This window comes from Leucoraja erinacea, chromosome 4 (genome assembly GCF_028641065.1).
Source record: "Leucoraja erinacea ecotype New England chromosome 4, Leri_hhj_1, whole genome shotgun sequence".
In the NCBI taxonomy this organism is placed as follows: domain Eukaryota; kingdom Metazoa; phylum Chordata; class Chondrichthyes; order Rajiformes; family Rajidae; genus Leucoraja; species Leucoraja erinaceus.
The window spans coordinates 28,565,083-28,587,985 of record NC_073380.1 but is presented as its reverse complement, the minus strand read 5'-3'; the positions used below and the strand labels follow the sequence as shown (position 1 = coordinate 28,587,985).

The 22,903-nt window shown below is 42.2% G+C and overlaps 1 protein-coding gene across 1 annotated transcript in view; it reads right to left on the bottom strand.

Moving 5' to 3' along the window:
• The window catches only part of LOC129696225 (protein argonaute-2), a 79,983-nt gene extending 57,655 nt beyond the window's left edge, over nt 1-22,328 (bottom strand). Inside the window, exons 1-5 of the mRNA XM_055633904.1 lie at nt 22,047-22,328; nt 4,984-5,173; nt 4,081-4,201; nt 1,482-1,663; nt 604-740 (exon numbers count right to left, since the gene is read on the bottom strand). Coding sequence (XP_055489879.1) covers nt 604-740; nt 1,482-1,663; nt 4,081-4,201; nt 4,984-5,173; nt 22,047-22,068 — 652 coding nt within the window. The 5' untranslated portion in view covers nt 22,069-22,328. The remainder of the gene's footprint in view (nt 1-603; nt 741-1,481; nt 1,664-4,080; nt 4,202-4,983; nt 5,174-22,046) is intronic.
• Between the last annotated feature and the right edge of the window lie 575 nt (nt 22,329-22,903).

Sequence of the window (22,903 nt, the reverse complement as noted above, 5' to 3'; positions counted from 1 at the left end):
CTAACGGTGATAGAAAGACTGGAGGAAAGACAAGGGGCTGAGAGCTATCTTATACCTGCACTAAGGGGGCAATTAAACACACCTGAGCTATTACAAACGCCTGTGAAGCCATGTGTCCCAAACATTATGGTACCCTGAAATGGGGCAATTTTGTGACACGTTGATTGATTGAAGTATACACCATGAAAACAGGCCCTTGGGCTCACCAAGTCCACGCTGACCATCGATCGATCACCCGTTCACGCTAGTTTTATGTTACCCCACTTTTGCATTCACATTCTACATATATGGGGCAATTTACTGAGGCCAATTAACCTACAACAGCTTTGATATGTGGGAGGAAACCCGGGCACGTAGATGAAACCCATGTGGTCACAGGGAGAATGTGCAAACTCCACACAGATAGCACCTGAGGTCTGGTTCAAACCCGGATCTCTGGCACTATGAGGCGTATAGGGTGTAGCTCTACCAGCTACACCCTAGTGCCACATATATTTACTAAAGGCATATTTCTGTCTCCAAAGTAAAAAAGCACCAACGGCAACCGTATTTCTCGAACCAAAAGAAATAAATTAGTACAAGATGCTAACCTCGGAAACCTACCATCAATATTAAGCATCATTTTCCATAATGAAGGTCTGACTGACTGATGAAATCCAAACCAGACTTCCCTGCCCCCTCCCAATGGGTTGGAACACCCCTCTGAAGGTGTGAAGAATGAACGGCCTACTGGAGTGTACCTGAAAAAAAATGTACACGTTAAGTGGACAGAAGGTAATCACGGTCTTGATTCCGAGAGCACATTCCACATAAACGGTATGGACAGCTCCCTTGTGGCAAGACAGCTCCCTTATGGAGTTCTTGCACATGGCCACCAGAACCAGGGACATCCAAAAAAAGCGATACAAGGATTGCGTCAAAGATAGCCTCAAACAAAGTGGGATTCCTACAATAGAGTCTGTCTGTCATGTCCTTGACCAAAATGGCTTGTACTAACTTTCCAGGCAGCTAACGGGACAGAGTCAACAGATCCAAAGAATGCAGAAAGGCTTTAGCATCCGCACCTCCCAGTGTGTCCCCCCACCCCACCCAAATATGCACCTCTTGCATTAATATTTCCATTCTTACAGGCCATGGTGTAATCCTTGAAACAATTTTAATGACTTGCTTTTTAAAATTTGAGTCATAGAATCATAGAGTGATAGTGTGGAGACAAGCCCTTCGGCCCAACTTGCCCACACCGGCCAACATGTCCCAGCTACACTCGTCACACCTGCCTGCACTTGGTCCATATCCCTCAAAACTTGAAGGGATCTTGAGATTTAAATATGTGAGAATGTAGCATGGATCAAAAAACTTCAAAAGTGATCAATCGTTACAATAGCCCATTCCTGCAGTGTTACTGATTTCCTTTAACGTGCAGAAATGTATGCAAGCATATCTACTAAATGCCATTTTAAGTCACAGATGTTTTTCCTCACCTCATGGATGGTAGATGTCTCATCACAACATCCAGTGCTTGAATAGATTCAAAAGGAATTGCTGGGAGTCGACCTGAAAGTGCATCATGCAAGGCTTGGAGGCTGACACATGCCACCCATTTTATCACCACCTTAAAAATTCTATCCTTTCCTTCGCCTGGTAAAGTCACCTCAAGCTCCACCTATTTAAAAATAAAACAAAATATTAAAACAGAAATCAGTACATCAAGAGACACCACCCATATCTTATGGGTAAATAAAAATACTTAAGCATTAGTCACAGCACATATTGAGATTACATCTGCACAGAATTTTCACAATCAGGAGTAAATTGATAATGCAAGAGTAGAAATACAAAATTGTTTGACAAACCAATGAATAGTAGTGAACAATTGATCAACAAAGCGTGGAAAACTGTAACATGTGAACAGCACCCCCTTTTTTTCACCACAAACTTGTAATTCTCCAATTTTAATTGTTGAATTTATCATTAAATTTCACTGAACCATCACTGGGAGCCAAATCTTCAGCTGCTGTTTCCCACCCGTCATGTTATCTTATTCGGCTTACAATCCAATTTAGTATAATTAGTATGGGGGGGGGGGGGACGAGTACGGCTACCGGGATGAGGCGGAGCAGCTGACAGTGTGGTGTGGAGAAAATAACCTGCTCCTCAACACCTTAAAGACAAAGGAAATAATAATAGACTTCAGGAAGAATAAAACGGCCATGGTACCATTAATTATCAGAGGGGACTGTGTGGAGAGGGTGGCGGATTTCCGCTTCCTGGGAATCCATATTGAGGAGGACCTGACGTGGAGTGTGAACACCTCTGCGCTGCTGAAAAAGGTCCAGCAGAGACTGCACTTCCTGAGGGTGCTCAGGAAGAATAACATCACTCAGAGACTGCTGCTGTCCTTTTATCGGTGCTCCATTGAGAGCATCCTAACATACTGTGTATGCGTATGGTACACCAGCTGCACAGCGGCTCAGAGGAAAGCGCTCCAGAGGGCCATTGACAATGCCCAGAGGATTGTCGGCTGCCCTCTCCTTACCTTGGAGGACTTACACAGTTCTCGCTGCATCAAAAAATCCCAGAGTATTATAAAGGACATTTCCCACCCTGGACACTCCCTGTTTGAACTGTTGCCGTCAGGCAGACGGTACAGATCTACAAGGACAAGGACAAACAGACTTAAAAACAGTTTTTACCCCACTGCTATAAAGGCACTAAATGTAGTCGCCAAGGAACGCTGGGGCGATACATACTAAGGGACTGTGGTACACTGTGAAATCGACAGAGGATGTAGGGTTGGGTGTTTATGTGTGCTAATTTCATGATATTTATTTTAGTTGTTTATCTTTTTTTAATATTTTACCTTGTATGTATCGTTAGCTTTTAGAAATGTTTGAATGGTGCACTGACTGGCTGACATTTTTAAATTTTGTTGTACATGGTTCATGTTACAATGACAATAAAGAAACTATTCTATTCTATTCTATTCTATATTACGCTCATATGAAATACGGGAACATTTTACTCCATCAAGTATATTTACTGCAAATTGTTGGAATGGCTGACACTATGCTATGCCTCAGCTATGTTAACCCTAAATCTGTACACAGTGACACTTCTAATTTCATGGTAATAATTCAGTGCAAATTATTTTGTGAAATCTGCTGAAAGCCACACATTTATTTTTGCTGCTGTCTTACCATGATTATATTTGGGGATTTTTTACTTTGGAAAGAAGGGTAAAAGGAGCAACGCAAGCTAAGGTGGAACATGTTGGCAAATTATATTATGGAGCAAAAACAATTGCTATGCACATTGTCTAATATTATCCAGGTGTACATGGGAGCCATCACCAACAATTACTCCAGCCAAAGTTCTTTGCTGAGACTGGTGTCAATCATGGAATAGCTAAAATATCTTCAGTCTCTCGACAACAAAAATATAAGCTTTGCAATGTCCAAATTGTCCTAAGTTATTCACTTTGGCCAAACTCCATGCTCCGCTCTATAATTCATATTGCAGTGTTTACTAAAAGGTGTATGTAGCTACCTTGACATGGAAGCATAAATATCTTTACATAATGTAGCTGGGTCAGAGATAGATGATCGGGGTTTTTTTTTCTTCAGAAAACTGTAGGCTAAACAAAGCATAATTCTCTGGAATAAATAATAATAAATGCTAATATATTACAGATAAAATTATGCATACACTTAACTCATAACCTGTGCTATTGCTATCTCGCAAGTTCTACCTTAGATTTCAAATCACATTAAGTACTATATATATCTGGATGCAAATAAGTTCTCAAATTTACATATTTTAAAAACAGAGGGATGTAGTTTGTTTTTACACTACGTTCAGAATTCAAGCATTTTTGTACAGATTTGTATTCAATTCATAACAGTGCATTCGCAAATCTTACTAGCTTTAAAGCTCCCATTTTCCAACTATGTAAACTATATTTTCAATATTGTCACCGTAGAAAGCCAACATGCTCTATCTTTCAAACAACCAGATAAAGAAAGACAACATTCAAACTGACTTCATAAAGCATTTAGTGGAAGCTATGGCAATTGTACTCACCCTGTCTCGCCCTATAGGAAGAGGCATAGCAGTGTAGAGGTTCTTTCTTCCATCAAACACTGGTTTTCTGTCGCCAAATATCTGATTTTTAAAATGTTGAACCATGTGTTCAACAATTTCTCTACAAATAAAAAAGTTCCAAAATTATCCCCAATTCAAATTTACAAATTCTGAACACAACCATAAACTACTTTAAATTTGGTCCCTTCACACTGCTATGTAATTGCACCTGGAAAGATTTATTAAATGTGGCATTTTCTGTTGTCAGATGATTACATGGCATTTTTATAACATTTTAATTTATTTCTGTAATGATAGTGTGATAAGCAAAATGATTTGGCCCAGTATATCTTTTGTCTAAAGTTCCAAGTATCAATTTGAACAAGATTTCTGAAACAAAAGTTTTGGAAGTTAATGTTTGAAACTTACGTTAGCATTGAGTGTCTCAAAGCCAGAATGTAGCTCTGGAATATTAATGATTTAATACATAATTTGTTTTAAACTGTCTTCCACTCACTACATTTTCTAGCAAAATTATAAGAGAAAGTTGCAATAGTTTAGCTCTGTTTCTTCCCCCCATAAACAAACTATTTTCTAATTATATTGTCTAAAAATCAACTGACTGTCCAAGGATATAATATATACAATATATTTTGTAATTTTGTGCACGCCGGAAATGTTGTGACACTTGTGTACTGCCTAGGTGAGGTCTCCTACACAATATTACTGGGTTGTATGCTAAACAAAGCATTTCACTGTACCTAGATACATGTGAGAATAAAGTATCATTGAATCATTGATATTTCCCCTCTTGTCACCAATTTATTAGCTAACAAATTCATCAATATTTCAGGAAACTTGTTAAATTTAATTTGAAAAGAAAGCAACTTTATTTCACATTACCTGTTTACTCTTCTTGGGCATTTGTCTGGCTTTATATCAATATCATAATGATAGATTTCAATTTTTGGAATGTCCACTTCAAAGAAATTGGCCTGAAGCTTGATTGGTCGACCCATTGTGCCAAAATCGGGTCTAATAGGAGGTTTAAAAGTTGATAGTGTCTGCACTGGTGGTGTTGGGGACGATGGATCTAGATGAGAAATGAAATTGTATGAGAATTAAAAAGAGCTTGCACATATTAATCATGGTTAACAACATTTCTTGTGCTCTCGACAAGACTAAACTTGAATTCTTACTGAGACAATCTTATCTGTATTCAAAGACAAAGTTATGGTGGACAGAGTTCAGGTCAGGATACCTCGATAGTCTTGAGTCAGGATTACAAAGGTTTGTGTTGGAACTCATAAGAGTGGATAAATCCCCAGAGTGGATACATTTCTCCCAGAGAAAACGAGGCTACTGAGCGTTTTTTTTTGTATCCCTCTTAGCGACAGATGAGGTGTCAGAAGACTGGAAGATAGTCTGTAGTGTATCTTTATTTGAGGTTTTTGATCTTTCGCCAAGTCATGTAACGACAAGCTAGTGTGTGTTATGTAACGACAAGCTAATTGCCGGGCAATTATTGGTAACAATCCTAAAGAGAAAGGATTTATTTACATTTGAAAATGGAGAAGCATCTAGTTTATTTTTACAGAAGTAAGATAGAAGATGAAAGGAGTACAACATCCATTGTCTATATGGACTATGCAAGGCATTTGGCAAAATCCTACATAGTAGGATGATCCAAAAGCTTAAGGCACACAAGACAACCAAGCTAACTGGATTCAAAACTGGCTTGGTGATAGGAAGCAGGGTAGCGGTGGAAGCATGTTTTTCTGATTGGATGCCTTTGACTGGTGATATACTGTAGGAATCCATACTGAGACCATCGCTGTTGGTGATGCACGCTAACAACTTGAATATCAACGTAGAATGAATGATTAGGAAATTTACGGATGATTCAAAAATTGGAATTATAAATAGCGAGGAAAGTTCTCCAAGGCTACATTACGCTGTAGATTAAATGAAAAATTGGGTGAAGAATCTAAACTGGTGAGATATTGCATTTTTGGTAGACAGATAGAGATAGGACATACAATGGCAGGGATTCAAAAAGTGTTAAAGAACTTGGGGTCCAAGTCCATTGTTCCCTGAAACTTAAGAGTTAGAGCACTCTTGGAGTTGCCACATTTGAGAAAGGATGAGATTGTGCTGGAGAGTGTAGAGGAGATTCACCAGGAAGCTGCCTACAATGGAGGAATTTAGTTATGGGGAAAATACTGGATACACCAGGTTTGTTTCCCTGGAGTGGAAGCAGCTGAGATTCGAATGTCAATTCTCATTGGCATGCAGGGCTATCCAAAACACAAGGACATGGTTTAAGATGAGAGGAAGGAGTTTAAAAGAAGATATGAGGGGTAAGATTATTTAAAAAACACAGTAGTTGATCTTGAACATGCTGCCAAAGAAGGTAGCGGAATTTGATATTAGTACATTTACAAGACCTTTAAGCAAACACTTAATAGACACGGCACTAATGCAGGGAAATGGAATTACTGTAGGTGAACTAAAATGGCATTATGTATATTTTTGTCTGATAGGTTCATTTCCATGCTGCACGATTCAATTATAATCAAGTGTTATATAATGGCTGTAATAAAGAGCAATTTCAAAAACAATTCTTAGAGCATAAATTGAAGTCTTGCAAGCCAATGTGCCTGGTCTTAGTCAGACCTATTTAAATTATTCAATTTCTGTTTTATTTTACCAAAGTATCTCTCCTGAACTCATGCATCCCTTAAAGGTATGGGCAGCACGGTGGCACAACGGTTGAGTTGCTGCCTCACAGCGCTTACAGCGTTGGAGAAGAGTTGAGTATAGGAGTAAAGAGTCCTTCTGCAGTTGTACAGGGCCCTAGTGAAACCACACCTGGAGTATTGTGTGCAGTTTTGGACTCCAAATTTGAGGAAGGATATTCTTGCTATTGAGGGAGTGCAGCGTAATTTCCGGGATGGCAGGACTGTCATATGTTCTTCTTCTTCTTGCGTATGACGTGCATAGCCTAAAGTTGTAGGACAACTTGTTCTATTTGATCTTATTTGATTGTGCACGCTGGGTTGATTGCATTCGTCGAAACAGGGTGGACCACGTGAAGGTTGCAATCTTCCACCGCTGTCATATGTTGAGACTGGGCTTGTATACACTAGAAATTAGAAGGATGAGAGGGAGTCTTATTGAAACATATAAGATCATTTAGGGATTGGACGCACTAGAGGCAGGAAACATGTTCCCAATGATGGGGGAGTAGAGGCATAGTTTAAGAATAAGGGGTAAGCCATTTAGAACGGAGATGAGGAAAAACCTTTTCATCCAGAATTGTGAATCTGTGGAATTCTCTGCCTCAGAAGGCTGTGGAGGCCAATTCTGTAGATGCTTTCAAGAGAGAGTTAGATAGAGCTCTGAGAGATAGTGGAGTCAAGGGATATGGGGAGTAGGCAGGAACGGGGTACTGATTGTGGATGATCAGCCATGATCACAGTGAATGGCGGTGCAGGCTCGAAGGGCCAAATGCCCTACTCCGGCACCTATTGTTATTGACTCGGGTTCAATCTCGACTACGGGTGCCGCTGTACGGAGTTTGTGCGTTCTCCCCGTGACCATGTGGGTTTTCTCCGAGATCTTCGGTTTCCTCCCACACTCCAAAGAGGTTAATTGGCTTGGTGTATGTATAAATTGTTCCCAGTGTGTGTGGATAGTGTTAATATGTGAGGATCGCTGCTCGGCGCGGTCTCGGTGGGTCCAAGGGCATGTTTCCGACTAAACTAAATTAAAGTTATACATCCAATTCCCTTTTGAAAGTGAATTTGCTGCTATCATCCTTTTATGAGCATTCCAAATTATAACTTGCCACGAGATGTTCTCATCTCTCCTCTAATCCTTTTGCCAAATATCATTGAACTTCATTTTCTGCCCATAGTCCTTCTAACCAGTTGGAGATTGCTCCTCGTTTAAATTGCAATTCAAAATCTAGAACGTGCTTTAAAAAAAGCTGTTTTCTCTCAGTAAAATTTAAATGTCCTTTACAAAAGTAACATTTACCAACTATTAAAAAGTGTAAAATATAGAAGAGTCTGCAACCAGCAAAAAAGTTGTCAAAAATATGCATCAAGTTACGACACTGCCCAACATAAATAAGGATTATCTACTTCAACAGCATTCGTCAATTACCCTTATCTAATTTAAAAGGCATGCTCCTCCTGCCAGTGCAATGTCTTATACACAACGATAAATTTGTATGTCCGATCAAAGAAACTCCGAATCATGCCTCATGGTGTAACACTTTTACTGTTTTTCATATAATTACCAGACTGTTAATGTTCCATTTGTTCATTTTAAGTTTAGTACTGTGCTTGCATTCCCCAATTCATCAAAAGGAAGCCCATTCACCATATTTCTTAGGGCATGGAGGGAAGCCTTTCAATTTTTTTTCAATGCACCTCTTGCACTACTGTGGATGGGGTTTGTTCTCTAATTATGTTTTTGCACTAATGTATTTTTTTTGTAGTCTTCATTCTTTTTGAATTGTATGTGATTTGTGTATAATTTCCTTTTGTCCTAGTCTGTGCCTGTGATGCTGCAAGCAAAATTTTTCATTGTACCTGTACCCTATTGAACTAGTGCATATGGCAATAAATTTGAACACGTATCCAATTGAATTCACACCAAATCTTCATTTCCAGCACTGTTCAAGTGGTTAATTTATGTTCAGCACATTCCCATGATTAAGGTTAATGAATAGTACAAAGTATCACTAACATTACAGAACAATATCTACTGTAGATTTATTTCTGGGATCCACCTCATGCCTGGTGGAGAAAGTTTCAAAACACCAGGGTGCAATAGAAAATAAACTGCAAACTCAATCATCTCCACTCAAAGTAATTGAAAAGCTCTGATCCTTAATGTCCATATGTGAATCCAAAGCTTCGGATTTGAAGATGGTGGTGGTGGAGGGACAAGATGGAAAGGTCGATGCAAGAAGTTCATGCAAGGTGAAATGGCAAACTGTTGCCTGGATTACAAAAAAAGTAGACAACCTTTCCTGCAAGCAGAAAAAAATGGCAAGTTGAATTTGTTTGCCACTGTTTATACATGGGAATTATTGCTTCAGATGGTACTTTTCTCCTACATTACCAGAAAAGTGATATTTACAGTGCAATAATGTCAAGCAGGCAAACATGCAAAAAACTTTCAACAACATTTTTCCGCATGTGTGGAAATAAATGTTCAGAGTTCATAAGGCTTAGGGGCAGAATTAGGCAATGCGGCCCATCGAGTCTACTCCGCCATTCAATCGTGGCTGATCCATCTTTCCCTCTTAACCCCATTCTCCTGCCTTATCCCCATAACCTTTGACATCCTTTCTAATGAATAATCTGTCAACCTCTGCTTTAAAAATACGCACTGACAGCCCCCACATCTGTCTGTGGCAATGAATGAAATGCAGCAAAATTATAATACAGTATCTCAACTCTTTTCACACGTTGCAATGAATGCAATTTCTATTATTTCTTTCCACTTCCAAACAAAAATGTGGTTGGGGGGGGCAGCCTACCTGGGGGTAGCGACAGTGGCCGGGCCTCCGGTACAGAGACCGGCCCTGTTGCTCAGAAGGGTAGGGAAAAGAAGAGGAGGGCAATAGTAATAGGGGACTCTATAGTTAGAGGGTCAGATAGGCCATTCTGTGGACGCAGTCAGGAGACCCGGATGGTAGTTTGCCTCCCTGGTGGGTCTGGGATATGTCTGAACGTGTTCAAGATATCCTGAAATGGGAGGGAGAGGAGCCCGAGGTCGTGGTACATATAGGCACCAATGACATAGGTAGAAAAAGAGAAGAGGTCCAGAGTTAAGGAGAAGGACCGCAAAGGTAACAATCTCAGGATTACTGCCTATGCCACGCGACAGTGAGAGTAGGAATGGAGCGAGGTGGAGGATAAATGCGTGACAGAAGGACTGGTGCAGAGGGCAGGGATTCGAGTTTCTGGATCATTTTTTCTTTTGGGGAAGGTGTGACCTGTACAAAAAGGACGGGTTGCACTTGAACCCGAGGGGCACCAATATCCTGGAGGGGAGATTTGCAAAGGCTACTGGGGAGACTTTAAACTAGAACGGTTGGGGGGAGGGACTCAAATAGAGAAAGCTAGTAGACAGTGTGTGAGGCAGGAGGCAGAGAAGGGAAGCACCCAGGCCCAACATGTAGTGGAGAAAGAAGAAAAAGATAATAAACAGAGAATAAGAGGTGGTGGGTTTCTTAAATGTGTGAGCAGAGAGACAGAGGGGTATAAAATGAGGGTAGAAGCAATAGGTAGCAAGGTGAAAAGTAAAAGTGGCAGGCAGACAAATCCAGGGCAAAAATCAAAAAGGGCCACTTTTCAACATAATTGCATAAGGGGTAAGAGTGTTGTAAAAACAAGCCTGAAGGCTTTGTGTCTCAATGCAAGGAGTATTCGTAATAAGGTGGATGAGTTGAATGTGCAGATAGTTATTAATGAATATGATATAGTTGGGATCACGGAGACATGGCTCCAGGGTGACCAAGGCTGGGAGCTGAACATCCAGAGATATTCAATATTCAGGAGGGATAGACAGAAAGGAAAAAGAGATGGGGTTAGAGAGGAGATTAACACAATAGAAAGGAAGGACATTAGCTTGGAGGAGGTGGAATCGATATGGGTAGAGCTGCGAAACACTAAGGGGCAGAAAACGCCAGTGGGAGTTGTGTACAGGCCACCTAACAGTAGTAGTGGAGTTGAGGATGGCATCAAACAGGAAATTAGAAATGCATACAACAACGGTAAAACAGTTATAATGGGCGACTTCAATCTACATATAGATTGGGTGAATCAAATTGGAAGAAATCTCACAAATATTGGACTCTAAATAATTATCATTGATGTATGCACACAAATGGCCAATTACAATCAGAAGAATAGCACCAAACATCATTGCAGTAAAACTTCAACAAAACCAGCACTCGGATCTCTGCTGAGGCTAAACTGAGAGATCTTATGGACTAATCCTATCAATACCCAAACCCTGTTAAAGGGAGTCAGAGATCTGGGACCCAGTCAGTTTCAAGGGAGCATCGGAAACATCTGGTGAGCCAGTTATCAAACCATAGGGATTACAAATAGATGTAGAGCGGATTATCAAAGTTTTACTGTAAACAGTTAAGAACACTTTCTACAAGCTTCAGCCTCCTTTTGTCCTTGCGTACAAAAAATAGCCATCTTCTATATGCAACAATTGTTACCAAATAATTTAGTCCCAATCTAAATCTCGCACCCTAGTCTCTTTTGATCAATAATGGTGTTTTACTGCCACTAGTTTTCTATTTGCCTTGTTTATTAAAGAGACTTATTTTAAAAATATTCTGTTTCATTAATCAAGTGTCTTCTAGTTACACTCTAATTGTCCATGCTGACCAAGTTGCCTAACCGAGCTAGTACTCACCTGAGTCTGGCCCTATCCCTGCTAACATTTTCCACCTCCCTATGTCCAAATGTATTTCAAATATCAGAATTTCCCACCACTACTCCCTCTGACAGCTTGTTGCATTTATGCATCAACCTTCTGTGTGTTTCAGTTCAGTTACTGTCACGTGTACCAAGGTACAGTGAAAAGCTTTATGTCGCATATTCCAATATGGACTCACCACACCAAATTACTCCATTGGTACTGTAATCAAGTTGTGAATTCTTATCTAGCCACCCATGAATGCATTTATACTATTCACTTCTTTTAAGCCCCTTTCAAATGGTCATACATACTATTCACATTTTAGTTAGTTAGTGAGTGAGACGAGGAAACTCTTTTTCTCAGAGTTGTGAGTGTGGAATTCTCTGCCTCAGAGGGTGGTGGAGGCATGTTCTCTTGATACTTTCAAGAGAGAGCTAGATAGGGCTCTTAAAGATAGCGGAGTCAGGAGATATGGGGAGAAGGCAGGAACGGGGATGATCAGCCATGATCACATTGAATGGTGGTGCCAGCTCGAACGGCCTACTCCTGCACCTATTGTCTATTGTTAACATTTATCTCCATCTCAGAGAATATGTTAGCAAGCAAAATCTATACTTATTTGGAAAAAACTCTGGTCAACTATTCAATTCTCCTAGTTTCTTAGTCTTCCTTGTATCTGTCTGTACTGATGCCGAATAAGGGACTTGACCCGAAACATCACCCATTTCTTCTCTCCAGGGATGCTACCTGTCTTGCTGAATTACTCCAACATTGTGTCTACTTTTCCCTTTCAGATATGTTCCTTTTTCTTCAATCAAGACTTTGCCCTACCATGGTCTCATAGATACAGACAATAAGTGCAGGAGTAGGTCATTCGGCCCTTCGAGCCAGCACCGCCATTCAATGTGATCATGGCTGATCATCCACAATCAGTACCCCGTTCCTGCCTTCTCCCCAAATCCCTTGATTCTGCTAGCTCGAAGAGCTCTATTTAACTCTCTATTGAATGTATCCAGTGAATTGACCTCCACTGCCTTCTGAGGCAGAGAATTCCACAACTCTGCGTGAAAAATATTTTCATCTCAGTTTTAAATGGCCTCAACTCTGTATCCTCTATTTTTCATTTCAGCTCTCTTTTCATCTCCCCCGGCCCCTAACAGGATAGGATTCCTTTACCTCACCTCTTCCCCTTACCAGCCTCCCTGTTCACAGATCATAATCTGTAATGTTGAGTTTTCACCACCACATATGCAGTCCCTTCTCAACATGCTAAAGGGACAATTCCTTCCACGATTCTGTGGTTTACTCTTCCATCTTCACCAACATTATTCTTACCATTCAGTGCTTGAACAGTCCTGCTTGAAGCAATTAACTTGGAACTTTGACAATTCCGTGGATTACTTACTGTACATGGTCTCCTTTGTATTCAAGAGATCAGACACAGATTGGCTGACTACTCTGCAAAATCGCAGTACAGTTGACATGATAATGAACTACAGGTGCACAACCTTTCATCCGAAGATCCAAATAACGAAAAGCTCTGAATAGCGGACATTTTTTCAGTCCTTGAAGAAAGGTCCTTGAAGACGTTTACCGAGGGTGGTCCGCAGAGGTGACAGCGGAACCTCCGGTCGGTCCTCGAAGAAAGGGGAACTAAATCCCCATTCATAAACGAGGTGAGGGTATATTGTGCGGGAGGGTTAATAATTGACAATCTGCTGCTGCCTGCCCGCTGAGTTAAAAAGTTCCCACGGTAGACTCACGATACAGTGTATCGTGAGTCTTGCGTGGGAACGTTTTAACTCAGCTGGCCGGCAGCAGCAGATTGTCGCTCCCTTCAGTTTCACCCCACCTACACCCCTCTGCTTCCTGGCCATGTGCGTGACCCCTTATCTCCCCTCTCCAGTTCCCCGCCCATTGCACCGGCGCGGGGGCTTTGCACTGTCTTCACGTCGGCGATGCCAGCATACAATGCCAGTCACCGGAGACGTCAGGACCATCGGGACACCGACCCCCAGGCCCACGGCAAGCACGGAGATCCCAGAGACCCTCAGCCAGCAGCAGCCCAGCCCCGTTCCAACTCCAGAGGAACATGCTTCCCGTAGGGACAGAAGCTGATGGTGTGCAAGGTACGTCTTGTTCTTGGGGTTGCAGATGAGGGGGCGCAGCTCGGGCTGTGACGTCTCCGGCCACCCCCCTGTACAGGAGCTGAGATTGGGAACTGTACCGCCCTTGCAGGTGAGCAGGAAAGTGGGGTTGTTTGCAGTTGCAGAGGGAGGGGGCAAGGGCAGTACAGTTCACAGTCTCAGCTCCTGTCCAGTGGGGTAGCCAGAGACGTCAGGACCAACGGGACACCGACTGCAAACACGGAGATCCCGGAGACTCACAGCCAGCAGCAACTCTAGCCCAGCCCCGTTCCAACTCCAGAGGAACCCGGGTTGCGGATGAGGGGGCGCAGCTCGGGCTGTGGGCGAACTGCCACTTGTCGCTGTAGCGGCCCATCGGGGAGTGGGTTCCTGTTGGTCCTGACGTCTCCCTCTGCAACTGCAAACAACCCCACTCTCCTGCTCACCTGCAAGGGCGGTACAGTTCCCAGTCTCAGCTCCTGTACAAGGGGGTGGCCGAAGACATCAGGACCACAAGAAGCCGCTCCCCGATGGGCCGCAACGGCGACAAGTGGCAGTTCGCCCACAGCCCGAGCTGCGTCCCCTCATCGGGACACCGACCCCCAGGCCCACTGCAAGCACGGAGATCCCAGATCAACAACTCCAGCCCAGCCCCGCTCCAACTCCAGAGGAACACGCTCCCCGTAGGGGCAGAAGCTGATGGTGTGTAAGGTACGTCTTGTTCTTGGGGTGGCGCAGCTCGGGCTGTGGGCAAACTGCCACTTGTCGCCATAGCGGCCCATCGGGGAGCGGATTCCTCTGGAGTTGGAGGGACAGGGAGACACAGCGGCTTTTGAGAATGGTGGGCAATCGCTTCCAAAGTTCTGCCCACACAGTCAGTACACCTCTCCTATACTTGTCTCCCGCACTAAGATTATCTCGCAGAGAATGATCCCAGCCTAACCCTCCCTATTCTCTCCTATTCTGCAAGAAAAAACTACATTGAAGACTCAAACTCACGATCGAGTAACTGCTGGGATCGAGGCGCAAATTCGCGACCTTGCGAATATGAGCCGAGCACTCTACCACTGAGCCAGCCGTTAAAATCTACGCTAAAAATCTTCCAATCCGAAAGCCGAAAAATTCCGAATTACGAAAAGTGTCTGGTCCCAAGGCTTTTGGATAAAAGGTTGTACACCTGTACTAGTCTGTTTTGTTAATCCAGTCCCCACTCATTCTGACCCCATCTTTGCACGTCTACATTGCTCCAATGATATCTAAAGGATGCTTGAGTAACTTCATCTTCCATCTTTGATCTGAGAAGCTGACTCCATTGTTTTTCCCACATGCAATTCTTGACCTGCAAAGTGTCAACAATATTTCCTGTGTTTAGGATGTCCTCCAATTACAGCAGTAGTCATGTCAAAAATGGATATTGCTCTTGTCAAAAACAGCATCGTGAGTAACACAACAATAATTATAAAGTTTACAAACTATCCCTTTGGTCCTTTTCAGGGCTGGAATTATTTTCCAATTATTATTTGGAATTGTTTGTCCAACCCCATACCCTCTAATCCAGGCAGCATTCCTGTAAATCTCTTCAAAACCTGCTCGTCCTTCCTGTAAAGGGGTGAGCAGACCTGCACACAACACTCCAAAAAGCAGACTAACAAACATTTAAAAAAGCTGCAACATGACTTCCTGGCTCTTAAACTGTATGTCGCGATCAATGAAGGCAAGCATACCATACACTGCCTTTACCACTCTATCTTCTTGTTGTGCCACTTTCAGGAAGATAAGACGTGAACCTCAAAATCCTCTTTATATCAATGCTGTTAAGGATCTTGCTCCTTGGATTCAACCTCTCAGAGTGCAACTCATCACACTTGCTCAGATCAAAATCCACCTGCAATTTCCCTGCCAATATCTATATCATGCTGTACTCTTTGACAGACTTCCACACTGTTCGTATCTCCATCAATTTTGGTGTCTTCTGCAAACTTACGAATCAACCCATCTACATGTACATCCAAGAACACAAACAGAAATCCCAGCACAGGTCACTGCAGAACACCACTGGTCATAGACATCCAGCCAGAATAATGTAATACTTTGGGAACTTGCTTGGAGCAAACTGGCTCCTGCAATTTCCACATTTCAATAGTGATTGCAATTCCAAAGTACATAATTTGCTGTAGAGTACATTACAACACATCGAAAGGAGCTGAACAATGCTACATAAGCACTAACCTATTTTTAAATCATGTACCATGTCAAAAATTACTTGGCTGCATCCCAAAACAGTCTGAAGGCAGAAATGACCACCATGTCACCACTGGTCATCAAGTACCTCCAGGTTAACCCAATTACCACCATTCAACCGAGAGCCTTCTGTAACATGCTGTTTCTTATGCTTATTTCAGTACTTAAAATATTGTGAAAGATCCTGCCTCCTCCACTTCCTCACACAGTGATTGGCAGGTTTCAGTCACTTTCTGGGTGAATAAACTCTTCTTCAAATCCCCTTTAAATCTCCTACCCCTTACGTTAAGCCTACACCCCCTGCACATTGACACGTCTGCTGAGGGGAAGGTTTCTCACAATCCCTCCATTTTATATCTCAAGTCACCCTTTCAGCATTCGCAGCTCAAAAGGAAACAAAACCAGCCTCTCCACTTTCTCCTTGTAGCTGAAATGCTACATCTCAGAAACATCCTGGTAAATCACCTCTAAATCATTTAAAAAGCATTTCAACAGCTACTTGGCTTGGAAAGAGCATGGGCCTAATTTGGGCATATGAGATTAGCAAAAATAGGCACCATGGTTGGCATGGATGATGCGCTATAGGGATTTTAACTCAATGAAAACTATGGTAGGATTATTCCCAATGGCTCATGCCAATTTCCACTGATGAACAAAAAAGAACATCATATCAGCAGGCATGACAGTATGGCAAGTACTCTGCTCAGGACTGCAGTCAAACTCAAATTTCACTGTACCTTAATTTGTTAAGTGACAATAAATGCGAACTTGAACTTGAGAAAACTGCAGAAGTGGTCATGGCCCAGTCACACAAATCAGCCTTTCCCAGTTGTTTGCATGTAAGCTTCATGCTGCCTTGGGAAAACAGCCAACACAATCAAGAACTGCTTGAACCCTGGCCTTTCCCTCTTCTGTCAGGCAAAAAATGCAAAAGCTTGAAAGAACATGCCAGCAGATTCATGAGCAGCTTCTTCCCCGCTGTTGGCATTTTAAGCAGATCTCTCATATGCTACAGTTATATCCCCCATCTTCCAATCTCCCTCTTTATGGCACTTGCACTTCAAATATTTGCACTCTTTCTGTAGCTGTAACATCATATTCTGTTTATTTTTCTTGTACTTATGTATGGTATGATCTGCCTGGATAGAACAAAACAAAGTTTAACTGTTCCTCAATACACATGACAATAATAAACAACATCAATACCTTCCTGCAGCATGACAACCAGAACCGTATATAATGCTCCGTGCAGCCCAACAATGTTTTGCACAGCTACAAAAATACATTCCTTCCTTTTTACTGGTGCTTTCAAGCAGAAATACACTCTTCCACATGTAATCTACCAAATATTTTATATAGTTTAACCATAACTTCCCTGCTCACTTATTCTAAGTACCCTGTATACCTTCTGAATCCATTTATTTCCACTGCTGACTACAGGGATCCTTGTTTTCCAGTACTTCCAAGAGTCCTATTTGTATTAGGTGGCTTTATTAACTACTCCCTTAGGACCCACTTTTACCACTCCCACAACAAAATAATTTCTCTCTGGACTAGTTTTGAATTCAGCATGTTTCAGCGCAGGCAGTATGCTTTGATTCCTATTGCTCTTGCCATGGCATATATTACGAAAACTTTTTAGATCAAGAAAAACTGCAGTCATGGCACTCCTCAAAATTTATTTTTCCATTAGATCATGCCAATTTAAGTAATCGAAAAGTAAATCACTCCCATTAATTGAGCCTTCTAACACATCACAGGGTGGCACAGCTGGTAGAGTTGCTGACTCAATGCCAGACACCCGGGTACAATCGTAACCTTGACTGCTGTGTGGAGTTTGCACATTTTCTGCGTTACCACGTAGGTTTCCTCTGGGTTCTCCCATTTCATCCAATATCCCAAAGACATGCAGGTTTGTTGGTTAGTTAGCCTTTGTAAATTGTCTCCAAGTGTGCAGTGAGTGGGTGAGAAAGTGTAATGACATAGAACAAGTGGGAATGGGTGAGCAATGATCGGTGTGGACTCTGAGTGCACAAGGGCCCGTTTCCATCCTGCAAGTCTAAATTCTAAAAGTTGCATGTGTTCTCCTCTGGATTTTATTTGTACCAGTGACCAGACCTGTACACATTATGTACGGAGGAACTGCAGATGCTGGTTTAAATCGTAGGTGGACACTAAATGCTGGAGTAACTCAGTGGGACAGGCCGCATCTCTGGAGAGAAGGAATGGGTGACGTTCGGGTTGAGACCCTTCTTCAGACTGAACCTTTTCATCTGACTGAATCAGCCTGAAGAAGGGTCTCAACCAGAAACATCACCCATTCCTTCTCTCCAGAGATGCTGCCTGTTCCGCTGATTTACTCCAGCATTTTGTGTCTACCCTGTACATACTATTTTGTATTTAAACAATGATTTATAACGTGGCAGGATTATTCCACAATTTCAGCTCATTATTGACCACAGAATGTATCAACATCTAATTTACTTTCCTCATTGCTATTAGTTTCTGTACACTGTCGATCAAGTACAGACATGTATCACTTTCCATAGAGAGCAAAATAAACCTCGAGGGTGTGATGCAGCGCAAGTGATTTGTGAAATTAATGACCAAGTCGGAAACTACATGAACATTCAGGCTAAAATGGATCGATGAAAGGAAAATGGGAAAAGAGTGTATGATTGGGGTTGACACAAAAAGCTGGAGTAACTCAGTGGGTTAGACAGCATCTCTGGAGAAAAGGAAAAGATGACGTTTAGGGTCAAGACCCTTCTTCAAGGTTTCTGGCTTTTTTTAAAGGTGAATGTCAAATAGCACAGTCTTATTTATATGAATAACTGCAATCCATTTTATGTGGGTTAATAATCCAATACATTGACTGCTAACTAAAGTATGCCATACACATTCCACTGTGAGACATTTTACACATGAAATTCCACTACAGCAGGCAATGAAAACTTTTTGGGTACTAGATATATCAACTCTGCTCATAGTTCCAGATAAATCAAAGCTGAGTGACCAATGAAATAATAACTAAGGAGCAATGCTGATTTGGGAAAAACAGCAAATCTTATCAAAAATATATGAATACATTGCCTTGAGTATTATTTTAAAAATTGTGAAAATGAAAAATGCAAGCAATTAGCTTTACCATTCTTAAGGAAATGTTACCTAGAAAAATTGGAACTTATCAGTGGAAAAAGCAAAAATCCTACCATACTGAGAAAAGGCAACATAGAAAGTAGTGATTGACAATTGTTCAATTGTCCATGGAGGTGTAAATTACAGAAGGATTGAAGTTATACTAATCTAATATACGGTCCAAAAATGTTATAGGATAAAACAGGTAAACATTCAGCCTGTATTGGCAGGAGTTCAAATTACTGGATCTTGATAAATACTCACTTAGAAAGACTTAAATTAAGATGAGCAAGCATACATTTGTTCAAGGCAGGCCATTCCTGTCAAATTTTCTTATTGCAACAAAATAGAAATAAGTGGATATTACACAGGTGGATATTACACAGGACCAAGTAGCAGATGCAGAAAAGGCTATTGTGGAAGGAATTTTAGCAAGGGATGGATGGGGGGGGAAGGGAGAGGTTAAAGCCATGAAGAGATTGGAGTACAAACGTGAGATTTTAGTTTTGTTGCACTGGAGTGAGATGAGAACCGATTGGTGGACAGGACACAGCCCATGTACATCTTCATTATTCTTCAAAAGCAATTAATGGCATTCGGCTAGTGGAACATCCCTCGAAAGTTAAAACAAAAAGATGCAAGCCCTTTCTTTTCATACGTAGTTGTTGGCCCCCCTCGGTCATGACTGACCATGGGTGATGCATCCTAGTTCAGGTGATGTGTGGTTGGGCGATGTTATATGGAAGACAGGCTGTTGCCCATGCAGCATGTCCCCCCCCTCTCCACGTTGCTGATCGATCCAAAGAAACAGCAGGGCCGTTACAGTTTGACGCCAGCTTTGTCGCAGGAGCTGGCAGAGTGAGGTTGTAGACACCGACGAACTGCCTTAGGGGCTCTGACTCCGGATTTTCGTGAGGTTTACTCCTGGAGCCTTTTCCATGACTGGATATAGCCACAAGGCAGTGGAGGTTTTAAATCAGAGTTTTTCCTCTCCTAGATGGACTGCCTTCCCAGGCTGACGAGCCCCATCTGCCCGAATATTTATGATGTTGGCTGAACAAAATCAAGATTTGCAGCTGACAAATATTGTAAGTGCTTTAACAATTCAATGGAAGTCGTACATTTATGGAGGTAGGCAATATTGAATAAAAATGGTTAAGGATCCAGATACAAATCTTCACTCATAAAGTGGTGTCGATCAGATTCCGATGAATGCAATCCAAAAGACCCCAAATCATTGGTTTTGCAAATGGAGACAAAGAATGTAAAAGGAAACATGCAGCAAATATTGCTTTCTAAAGATTTTCAACTTTTGCCGTTTTGGCAGCATATTTAAAAAGATGGGAAAGCCATGAGGGTTTAGGTTAACTGGAAGCATATTTCAGTTAGTTGAGCATTTAGTTGAGCAGCTATTACAGAATATTTAACAAACATTATCAGATGTTCAAAAGCAGTAGTTTGTAACCAATAACCTATTTCAGTGATTGAATAATAAAAGACTAGTTAACAGCATGGAAACATCCAGCTAATTTGGGGCCACCCATCAGGCACCCACCCACTTTAATCCCATATTTTACAAATTCTCCCCCACGTTCTCATCAGTTGTCCCCGCTCGTCTACACAGAGGTCAATTTACAGTGTTTAAGAAGGAACTGCAGATGCTGGAAAATCGACGGTACACAAAAATGCTGGAGAAACTCAGTGGGTGCAGCAGCATCTATGGAGCGAAGGAAATAGGCAACGTTTCGGGCCGTAACCCTTCTTCAGTACGGTCAGTTTTGTGTACTGTCAATTTACAGTGCCCAATTACAGCCGACCAACTCATCTATTTACAATGGGTCACAGCCTCAAGATACAAGGTATGGATTAGGGGAAATTTTTGCACTTCGAGAGTACTGTACCCGAGGAATTCTCTATCATAGAAGGCAGATAATGTCTTCATGTCAAGGGATCAAGGCTATGGGAAAGTGACAAGTGGGAAGGTGACACGAGCAGAGTACTGAAGTGGATGATCAGGGATAATTGTGTTGAATGGTGGAGCAGTACTAAAGTGATGAATGGCCGTCTGTTCCTATTACCCATGTTTCTAGCAAATAATGTTCCACAACTTTTAGTTTCAATACACTATTCTGGAAACAATGGTTTAGGCAAAGTATATGTGCATTTATAAAGGGAAATGGATATAGTGTATGACACTAAACGTTAAGTCGCCTACTTTAAGGGAATATTGAAGTACAAATTAGAGGGCTACAGGTATAATAATCTAAATAAACTGCCTCTAAATGGGGTCAGTAAAAAAAAAAATCTGAAAAATCTCTAGCATCGTTGAAAAACACGGTTAATTTAAATGGATCCTTATGTGCTACCGAATTTCCTTTTTCTAAACGTTCTTTCACTAAATTAGCGTTTAGTGATGTGAATTCAATACCATCGCTTCCTCGTTTTCCTCTCCCTCACACGAGAACACAATACAATACATCCATAAACTCTCCTCATTCATACTTAAATTAACCAGGGGGAGCGAAAAATTGTTCACTTTCATATCAACTCTTCCAATTGCATATATTCAGTAAACAGCAGTTTACGTGCAGAGACATCATCATAGTAACACTTGAGTAACCCACGCCGCACTCTTTGATGGAAAACAACAGAACCTCTCCACCCCACAATACTCCTTTGGAAAACAAAAAAATAATTTAAATCCCCGGGAAATAAAGCCACGAATTTAACCCCCTTCTAGATTCTACATAAAAACTGGAAAAAAGACTTCGGCATACCTCCGGGTAGAGGCCATAATAGGGTTTACACACTTTTGGCCTTCTACACGTTGCCCAAGTCCGAGGCTTTTGTGAGGCCTAGTACAAAACCGGCCAGGAGACCGAAGGGAAACCACAGCTATCATCACCGCCGCCGTCACCACCTCCCTCCGTCCCTCTACCTTAAACCACCCAAGCAAAAGGCGATAGAAAGCGTCGTGGAAGCAAGCGCTCAGTCACTCACCGGGCTCCGCTGTTGAAAACATGATCGGTTGGAGGCGGCTGGGGAACCGTCCGAGGAGCTAGGGTGTGAAATTATATTACTGACGGGAGCGAAAGCATGAGAAGACTACGGGAGGGAGAGGAGGAGGAGGAGGAGGAGGAGAAAAAGAAGCAGGGAAAACCCCCAACATGAATAGGCGTCCGGAGGTAGAGGGGAAGAGAAGGGGACAGGCGGACGGGGGAGAGACAGAGGCAGACAGCCCGAAACTGGCCGCTCGCCTGCCCGACACACACAGGCGGGGGGGGAGACTGCCTGCCTACGCGCCGACGTCATCGCGCCGCCCGGGCCTCGCGCCTCCTGCGCCCGCCACTGGGAGCCGGCGCGGGCGCTGAGGCGGGGAGCGGGCCGCGCCTGCGCACTGAGGGGAGCGGGAGAGGAGGCGTGTGTGGGTGCGGATGTGAGTGTAGTTGGAAGCAAAGAAGGAACTGCAAATGCAGCTTTACGCCGAGGATGGACACAAAATGCTGGAGTAACTCTGGGGGATTATGTATTGTCTTTCTGCTGGCTAGATGGCACGCCACCATAGCATTTCACTCTACCTTGGTACGTGACAATAAACTAAATTGTGCTGTAAAGGACCAGCAGCATCTAGCAATGTTACAAAATTTTGAGATTTAAAAAATATCAAGTCTGCAATTTATCCCATCAGATAAAGCATAAAAAGAAGTTTAATTTGACACCTAATTCACTTTCATATCTCAAGTAATAAAACAGTTGTGGCCATTTTCATACTCGGAAATTAGCATCTTGATCCCTATTGATTTTCTATGGACATAACAAAAAAGCTGTGATCATGGACAGTCAAAAGCCCATAACCT